The sequence below is a fragment of the Arachis hypogaea genome, chromosome 11 (assembly GCF_003086295.3).
Source record: "Arachis hypogaea cultivar Tifrunner chromosome 11, arahy.Tifrunner.gnm2.J5K5, whole genome shotgun sequence".
Lineage (NCBI taxonomy): Eukaryota > Viridiplantae > Streptophyta > Magnoliopsida > Fabales > Fabaceae > Arachis > Arachis hypogaea.
In genome coordinates this window covers 139,256,047-139,265,533 of record NC_092046.1, presented here as the reverse complement: position 1 = coordinate 139,265,533, position 9,487 = coordinate 139,256,047, and the positions used below count along the sequence as shown (strand labels likewise).

Sequence of the window (9,487 nt, the reverse complement as noted above, 5' to 3'; positions counted from 1 at the left end):
TTTACAAAAATCGTACTGCTCCCTCTTTAAGCAGTTTTTTATACCAACTTAGAAGTCAGAATGAACTTCACTCTATCATATGGGGCCAAGGTTCAAGTGCGCCACAGAAATTATGTTATTTGTACTAATTTCTTTTTAATGTATTTTGATATGCATTTTTATTTTTAGATATAAAAATAAATATAACCAAAAAAAAAGATAATAGTACAAAAATTATTTCTCATTGGCAAAACTCTTGAAGGAACACATAACGTGTTATGCTGTCTTTCCACTCCATGAGAGACAAATTTGTACTGCACATTAAATAGCCCACTCTGTGCTAGTGCACCAAGCCACCAAGGACCGGATCATACATATCTCTCTGCCTACTTTGATTCTGTTCTAAGTTTCTAACTACATTTCTTATACTTTACGATCAAGTACGGAATTCTTCAACAGCGTACAATTTATAGAAATAATGATAGTGTTAATCAACATGATATTTTACACCCTATATAGCGACGCCAAATTTTCCCTGTGAACAAGTACGAAGATAATTCCGTATCAAAAACCCTTTTGCATGTTCTAAGATACGGATGCTATCACCCTATACGAAAGTCAACAACAGTCTCTTGGATTATTTAATTACCTTCTAGATCAAATTAAAATTCGTATTTGTCTATGAGTTAAGTTTTAAAGTGGTTACTAAAGATGTATCGAGATTTAAAGTGGATTCTAGAGTTAATAGTTACTCAATTTTGTCGTCAAAATTATACTTCGGGACCTATAGTAGTCCAGACAGTTTTCCTCCATCACTAGTCGTAGAAAAGCTAAGGTAGGTAGACTAATTCCTGCCATATTGGCACGTCAACAGCTAACTAGCGTAGTAAACAAAAAAAAATATGGTTCATTTTCCCTTTTAAAATTCTAATCTCCAATTTTTTTTTTCATTAGATTCTCTTTCTCATTCTCTTTTTTTTTTTCTTCAACCATATTCTCTACTTTCACTCTTCTAAATGGAATCATCACACAAGGGCCGAATGTAAGAATTAATCTTTATTATTCAATTAACAATCTTACAGAAAAACGACAACTCAACTTAGACAACAAAGCAGCAATTGTGCTCAATACCCTCTTTTTTTTTATCATGGCCAATCAACACAATTAACACTAGATGCTAGTCTTGATTGGATTCATACCATAGAGACATACATACGTTAGAAAACTAGGCTGTGAATTGTTGATTCAATAGGTGAACACAAAAAGACAAAGGAAACGGAAAACCGACATTCATAATAAATCTCCCTTCTCTTGCCAACAACTACCCAACGTTGTTACGTTGATGCACGTGCCGCCAAAGGTGCAACGCTTCTCGATAAACGTGGTCTTCAATCCCAGTTGTGCAGCCTTGATGGCGGCCACGTAACCGCCAGGACCGCCGCCGATGACGACGATGTCGTTTTCTTCGGATCCAGAGGAGGAAGCGAAGGCGCACCTAAAGAAGGAGTAGCGGAAGAGTGGCTCCGACGAAGCAAGGGTCTTACAGAGGATGTGATTCACCTTCCGTCTCGTTATGTTCGCGATTGCCATTTTTGGAATTTTTGCTTTCACTTTTTTCATCCACTTGTTTTACTACGACAACACTGATCAAACGAGTTAAACCTCAAACGAATTTTTGGATTGATGATTGGATTTGGAAGAGTGAGATTGGAGAATGAGGTTGAATAAGAAGAGAATGAGAAAAGAGGATGTATGTGGTTGAAGTAATTATAAATAATTTCTAGGAATTTTAAGATTATCATATACTCATATTTGGTTCAAAGTTTGAAAAGCTATTCCCAAGTAAATTTGATTTTTGAGAATTAAAATACTATCATTTCAATTCCCACCTTCCCCTTGAGTATATTTAATTTTAATGGGAATAAAATCTTTGTAACAAAGTAATACTTGTAACAAAGTAATACTTGAACCACACATACTCAGAGAGTTCAGTGAACAAAAATTGGAGATTAAGATTTTAAAACAGAAAGAGACAACATTGCAAACCAAAAAGTTTCGTTTGTCACGTCAGTCCAGTGTGACAGGAATCAATCTACCTCAACTTTCCGATGACTAATGATGAATGAAAACTGCCGGAAGGACTCAACTATGAGTCCTAGAGTGTAACTTTGAGAACAAAATTAAATAACTATTAACTTCAGAAATAACTTTGAGGCTTAACTCGAGATATATTACAATAACTTTCCGTTAACATTTAAAATGAGGGCTGCTTTAAGAATTGCCTTGATAGAGCTGATAGCAGACGTTTTGGCTCTAGTAGCAGACAAGTAGGAAGAATTATTCCAATAATCTTAGCTTTCATTAGAATATCAATAAACAGAAATATTGATACATGCATACATATATATAAATATTCATTCTTTAGAAGGGAACTTGTAAAATATATAGATAACAAAATCAAATAAATAAATAAAAACTATCCAGAGCTTTTCCTCGTAAACATCACCTTGCAGAGGATGGCAAACAAGCTAGCCTGTCCCATCCTGCCTAGTGAAACAATACCGAATTCCTCCTCTATCTCGCGTTAACGGCGGGTTGGCGAGCTAAACCTGCCAATTCTTTATTTTATTTTATTTTATTTTTAATAAACTATTAAATATTAAACAATATATACAATTTTACGACCATTTTAATAAATTTATAATTTTTAAAGACATAAAAAAATTATAATTTCTAAATTCACAAATATTAAAGTCTTTATAATTCTAAATATGTAATAAACATAATCATCAACCGAGTTTTTTAAAACAAAATAATAAAACCAACATTGTAAAAAATAAAACATTGTCCAAAACATATAATTAAACATCTTCAAGTCTCTAATAAATCAAACATAGAATATAATCCAACAAAAGACGGGCCCGCCGAGAAAGCCGCCCCACCAAAGCCCACCAATTAGGCGGTGCGGGTTAGGCGGGCTTTCCAATTATGGCAGTTTCAAATTTCTAGCCCGGCCCGTCTTTTTTGACGAGTTACACGGGCCGGCCTAACGGGTTTCGGCCTGTTTGCCACCCTTGTCATTGCCGACACAAAAAGCAACCACTCCATACTAACGGCTCCTTATCCGGATAGTTTAACATAAAGTTCCTTCTTGTTACCTTGTAGAATTGGATCCATGATCCTCTGAAGATTTCTTAGGAGTTTGGCCGGGCTTACTTTGGCCTCCCTGGATGTTGAAGAAACAAGACCACAAAACACAAACATAATGAGCGAGCATTCATGCTGGAGATTACATAAGATACTTCAAGCTACCTAAGTGAGGATTCAAAACCCAAACCCTATAGAAAGTTAAAACTTGACTTCATTTATCTAGTATGACCAAAAAAATTAAAAAAAAATCGGTAATAATAGGTAATAATTAATCACTTACTGCTCCCTTTTGGCTAGTCAACCTTCGGGTTGATGGAGCTCGTGCCACTGAGGAAGCAGCTGCAGCTGCAGCCACACGTATTCTGCAAAATATAATTTAAACAAACATCAGAGCTCAGATTTGCAGTAGCTTCATCCATCTCTGCCACTTAGGTTTGTTCTCTATTTACCTCTTATGAACATCAACATATTCATCTGTCTCATCAACAATTTCTTCCTGCATGGTAGAACGATTATAATAAGCAGAGAGGTTAGACTTCAGAGAGCGGGGGAGATTAAAACATTGGAGAAAGGGAGGAGGGGCATATTTCAGAAAAGAAATTTACTTGCAGAAGTTCTTCAAATACGTCTTCCAATGTGATAATACCAATCACTTCACCCTCTTCAATATTTTCAAACGAATTTGTTTTGCTATCACTACGTTGCAAACCAGTTAGTTTATTAACACTGGGTGACCTTGGAGACTTGTCAATATCAACGACTACACTTTCTGATTTATCGTCATGGTTCTGAAGTAATGGAGTAGTCAACTGTGAATCCCCATCAATACTAGTGCTTTCTTCTTGTTTCTCTTCAATTATCTGCGGAGTTTCTTTCCCTTTCGACTTGCCTCTAACAACAGCGGCCATATGACTACTTCCTTTTTGGAACTCATTAAGAATATCATAGAGAGGCATATCTGATGGAACCCTGTCCATATAAATAAACCGTTACACAAAGGATATTATGCTATTATTTGTAAAGCAAGATAAGAGATTAATAAAGACAATCGCACCGTGGAATTCTCCGAATGGACACAGCACTGACAGGGGTCTCTGTTTCTGGCCGTACAGTGAGGAGACTTTTGACCTTATAGAAAAAGAACTAATGTAAATAAGAACCCAAAAAGGCAACATAATTGGGAAAAAAGTCAAATTCTGACAAGGTTAAAACCTACAAGCAGAAGACCGATAATATTCTTTGGATTTCCAGAATAGACAGGAACTCGGCTGTGCCCACGAGCGAGAATTTTTCCCATTGCCTCCCTGATTTTAGGTTGCCAAGGTTAAACTTCTTTTTTTAAGGTAAAAAAAAGTATACACACTAAGAATTATACCCTGAATGCAACATAAGAATTTCTAGCCACAACATACAAGCAAAGGTGGAAAATATATCTTCAGTAGAAAGAATAGCAAGAATTCATCTTAAAACATTAGACATATTTTAAAAACAATTATGTTACCTATTTACACCCTACTAATAAAAGAATAATGACCATGAATATAAGAAAACTAACCAGTCCAATTTGGAATTAACATCCAAAGAAAATGTTGATTCAATAGGAGTCATAGCCTCCTCAGCAGTCTGTTCGAAGACAAAATTAAGAAGAAAACACAAGACCCTAGTTAGAATTTACCAGTACATGTAGTAGCCTTCGCATGTTTCCACTTTCCACCATCACCGTGTGCTAAAACTAAAAATAGTTAAGAAACTTCAAATTCTGCTGCATTGATATGACAAATTGAAAACTGCATTGGATTGCCATGTAACAAAACACTAATATAGAGGTTGAAGTCAATATGGTTGGTGAATTAGAGCACTTGCCTTTTCAGTCAAATCAAGCGCTCCACTGATAATTGTAGTCTCATCATGTGTAAGCTCACCACCTTTCCCAGCCTTACAACAAGCAAGTCCAATATTTGTTAATCAAACAGAAAGACAAGACAGGTGGGTCGATTGATGAACAATAACAATATATACCTCCTGGCTGTGAATGGATACAAGAGCTTTTAATTGAGCACGCCTAAATAAAGCCTCATTGTGCCCCAACAGGTAGTCCAGAACCTGTAACAAATGATGTACAGAAAATTAAACCCTTGCAGGCATGGTTGCTAACACACTAGAGAATTCTTCTTAACTAACCAAGATGCATTTAACTGTCCACAAAACAACTCCAAGAAGATCTGAATTTGTACACACATCATAATCTAGTTCATAATCTAGATAACATCTTTGCACAGATGTCTCATTCTATTGTGTTCCAATCCTCTGCTCTCTCGTCAATTATATTATATCGGAAAGGAATAAGCTCTGTAGAATAACATACCTTTCCAACAGGATAGGCAACTGGATAACAGATTATCATCAAAATTCGCACAAGCCATGCAAGGTTGGCACCTACAGCAAGACCATATCTACTACAAATTGCTTGTGGAATAACCTGAAACCATCAAACAAAAGAGGCAGTATTTCAAAACTTGAAAACATTGATTAGGGACAAAAACTCTGAAATAACATTGAGAAGGGAATGACAAACCTCCCCGAAGAAGAGAACAAAAGTGACAGAGAGAATGATGGCAACAAACTGGTTGAATATCTTATCAAGGTATATGGGAAGAGCCTGCAGATTGCAAGTTTCAAAGCCAACAGCTGTTTAAGAGTTAGGCAGGGTTTAGCAATCAGTACGAAAATCTACTTATATAATTGCGAATATCAGATACATATATACACAATTAGCCAGAAGAACAGAAATTGAATGAAGGAGTTGTAGAATAGGAGATTGGGAATTCAATTACCTCCATGGCAGCAGCATTGCAGAGAAGCAAAGTGACAAGAAGCTGGTGCTGTTTCTGAACCACGGGAAGTATAACCGCTACACAGTAATAATTATAGTTAACAGAAAAAGAAAGAGAAAAAAGAGAAAGAGAGAGAGAAGAGGAAGAAGAGGAGTAGTAGAGTACCGGCTTGCTTCTTCTCGGAAGGAGAACCACTGCGCTGAAGGATCTCGAGGTCGACGAGACCAAGAGACATAAGACCGAGGGTGAGGCCGGACATGATCCCTGCAAAGAGCACAAGGAAGCAGGAGATGCCGGCGTACACGAACCACCACACATCGCCAAACGGAATCTCGCTGCCAAGAGCTGACACCGCCTCAGCCTGAGGGTGCTCCCGAGTCAACATCCGAGTCACCATTAACGCGTTAAGCAAATTCACCATCCTGATCCTCGATTCAACGGCTACTTCTTCTTCTTCGTCGTCGAGGGATATGCTTTGGTAAGGTGAATGGTAATGGCAGCAGCCAGGCAGGACTTCAAGGTTGGTTGGCTTCGACCCCGGACCCGAAAATTGGAAATTATTGGTGCACGTGATCTCTGCATGCATCCACGTGCTACAGAGTGCACGTCGCTCTCGCTCACGGTATGTTCATATATATACCTTTTGCAATCGTCACCGTTGGATCGTTTGCCTTTTGCCTCTGAATGAATGGATCAACATTCTTGACCGCCACCAAACACAAAACGGCATATTAAGGTCATCCTTAGCGGCCCACGTTTGCTTTTAAAATTAGACATAATCTAAGTGATTATTTCGAACTTATTTGAAATGCTAAAAATTAGAACTAAAAAAAATTTAAATTTCTTAAAATTATAAGACTAAAAAAATTTAATTTCTTAATCTATTTTCACATTTTTAAATTATTAATATATTATAATTATTTAAAATCATAAAATTAAATTTTAAATAAAAATATTTTTAAAAAAAAATAAAATTCTTTTTCATAATAAATAGTTTCCAAACGAACTCAAAGTTTATAATGTAAAAGACAAATAATACACATAAATTAAACTAGCCAATATAGTTTTTTTTTTGTGTCAGCAATCAAGTGGTGGACAGGTGGTGGAGTCGTAAAAATGAATTGACTGACTTGAGAGTGAAACAAAAAAAGGGTTAGGTAGTGGAATCTTGTGGATCAAGTTTTTTGTCCCTGTTGTTATAAGAACAAGGTACATCCAAAGTTTTAAGAAGGCAGGGGTAATCAACCTTGCCCTCTGCCTCGGTTCCGACTTCCTAAGACCTCTCCAGAAGGAAATTTATCTTAGTTTCTGTTTATAACCCTGTTATAAAAAATAATTTTATATCAATTTTTGTGTTATAAATAATAAATAAAAATTTAAAACATTTTTTTTATTAAAAAAAATTAATTTTAATTTTTATTATGATCTTACTTAATTAATTAATTAAAATATTTAAAATTAATATAATTAATTTTTTTAATAATATAATTTAAATTTATAAATTTAAAAATAATTCACTATTAAAAGATATTAATATTAAATAAATTCATATATAACAATAATACACAATATATCATTCAGGATTACACTAATTTGTAAAATTACTTAATACAAAGAAAAACATAATTAATTTGTTAATGATAATGGTAATATAGTAACGGCTAGTTTCCAATGACTAATTTTGTAATGGCTAATTTAATATAATAATATAATTAATATTCAATATTAATTTAATTACTTATATTAATTATGATTTAAATAATTAATATAAATTATTAATTAAATAGAATTATAATTAATTATTATAATTATTAATAAATTAAATATAATTTAATTATTTAATATAACTTTTTAAATAACTATATTAAATACTTAAATCATATTTAATTTATAAATAAGGTTTAATTACTCTGTTAGTCCCTATAGTTTTGTAAAATTTTCAATTAGGTCCATATATTTTTTTTCTTTTTAATTGGATCCCTTCACTAATTTTTTTTTCAATTAAGTCCTTCTTAGTAGTAATTGGCTTAATTTTATAGGGACCCAACTAAAAAAAAGAATTGGTATAGAGACCTAAATAAAAGAAAAAAAAAGTATAGGGACCCAATTAAAAAAAAATTTAGTGCAAGGACTCAATTAAAAGAAAAAAAAAGTATAGAGACCTAATTAAAAATTTTGCGAAACTATATGGACCAACAGAATAATTAAACATATGTATGGTTAACATATTATGTATTTTTAATTATATACGTAAAGTTAAATATATGTATGGTTAACATATTATGCAACGTTAGTTATTATATTAATGCCATATTATTTTTTTTTTAACTTAATTGCTACATGTTAGAATATTATTGATCAAAATAAAAACAAATCAAGTCTCTCTGAGCAGGGTCTTGCTTGCTTTGAAAAATATGTTGGGACTCATCTTTATTTTGCTCCAACAGTTGGTCTTCATGACAAACAGTAAATGGGTCCTTCATTTGTTCACCGTTAAAGATGCTCTAAGCTTACATGTCAGAAATTCGTAATATACATTCTAAATCCTAATTTGACCTGCTTCTCACACCAAATACAGTTTTCTCTTTTCTTTCGTTTTCTTGTTGGGTCTTTAGTTTTCTCTTTTTTATTATTATTTGAGTAATTACTCAAAAAATTATGTTAAATGTATATTAAAATTAGTTGTCAAAATTAGCCATCAATATAAAATAATGTTAGAATATAAATACATATTAAAAATAAATTAAACTACACATATTTTATACACAAATACATTAGTAACTGATATTGGTGTACAAATAGCATTTTTGTTACTAAAATAAGTCGATATTTTTTAAATCTAACACTTTCAATTCTCAAGTTTTAAAATATACAAAATAATTTTTAACGTTTATTTCTATTAGATAATATAATCCTCTTTTATTAGTGATGACTACTGACATGAAACGTTAACTCGTACACATCGTCGCTAAGTGTTCACGTATGCAATTTGGAAAAATCAATTCCTAGGATAGAGTGTAAAATAGTCCCCAATAAATTTTAAAAATAAAATTTAAATAGTCCCTAAATAATTGAGGTAAATACCGAATTGGTACCCGAAAGATTCTTGCGCTGATAAAATGGTATCTAACTTTTGCTATTGACAAAATGGTCCCTAAAAGATTTTAAAATTTGGCAAGCGTGTCGCCAAACTTGCCGGAGCAAATCTTCGGCCAGCACAATGCTGACATGGCCATCGTATTTTAGTGACTTGGCAAACCATCCCCAAACTCTAATCCCTCCCTCCCCAACGCAGACTCCCCCTCCATCTCCCTCCCATTGCAGCCCTCCCCCTTCCCTCTCCCTCTCCTCTCTCTAACGCACACTCCCTCCTCTTGCTCTCAACACCACCACAACTTCCACAAGTACCTAAAACCTAGTGCCTTAGTCCTCTCTGTCGCACTTCTCTTCCTTCCTCCCCGTTGCATACGTCGCAGGACACCGTTGCCGCTCAGCCTCAGGCCAACGCTGCCGCTTCCACTGAT

General features: G+C 34.2%; 1 protein-coding gene across 3 annotated transcripts; it reads right to left on the bottom strand.

Annotated features, from left to right (window-relative positions):
* Positions 1-2,316: 2,316 nt before the first annotated feature.
* On the bottom strand, positions 2,317-6,662 carry LOC112722978 (DUF21 domain-containing protein At4g14240). Of its 3 annotated transcripts, none has more exons than XM_025774186.2 (14): positions 6,129-6,662; positions 5,964-6,040; positions 5,705-5,788; positions 5,495-5,608; positions 5,149-5,232; positions 4,993-5,064; positions 4,685-4,752; positions 4,346-4,433; positions 4,184-4,257; positions 3,735-4,098; positions 3,579-3,625; positions 3,410-3,491; positions 3,138-3,205; positions 2,317-2,597 (listed from the first exon to the last, which is right to left on the bottom strand). In XM_025774186.2, exons 1-14 carry the CDS (start codon positions 6,547-6,549, stop codon positions 2,564-2,566), a joined length of 1,677 nt encoding a protein of 558 aa, XP_025629971.1. In that variant the 5' UTR covers positions 6,550-6,662; the 3' UTR covers positions 2,317-2,563. The 3 variants fall into 3 exon arrangements, with proteins under 3 accessions (XP_025629971.1, XP_025629973.1, XP_072063645.1); XM_025774188.2 differs by having other exon boundaries at positions 2,317-2,588; XM_072207544.1 differs by having other exon boundaries at positions 5,705-5,817; positions 6,129-6,637.
* Positions 6,663-9,487: the final 2,825 nt, after the last annotated feature.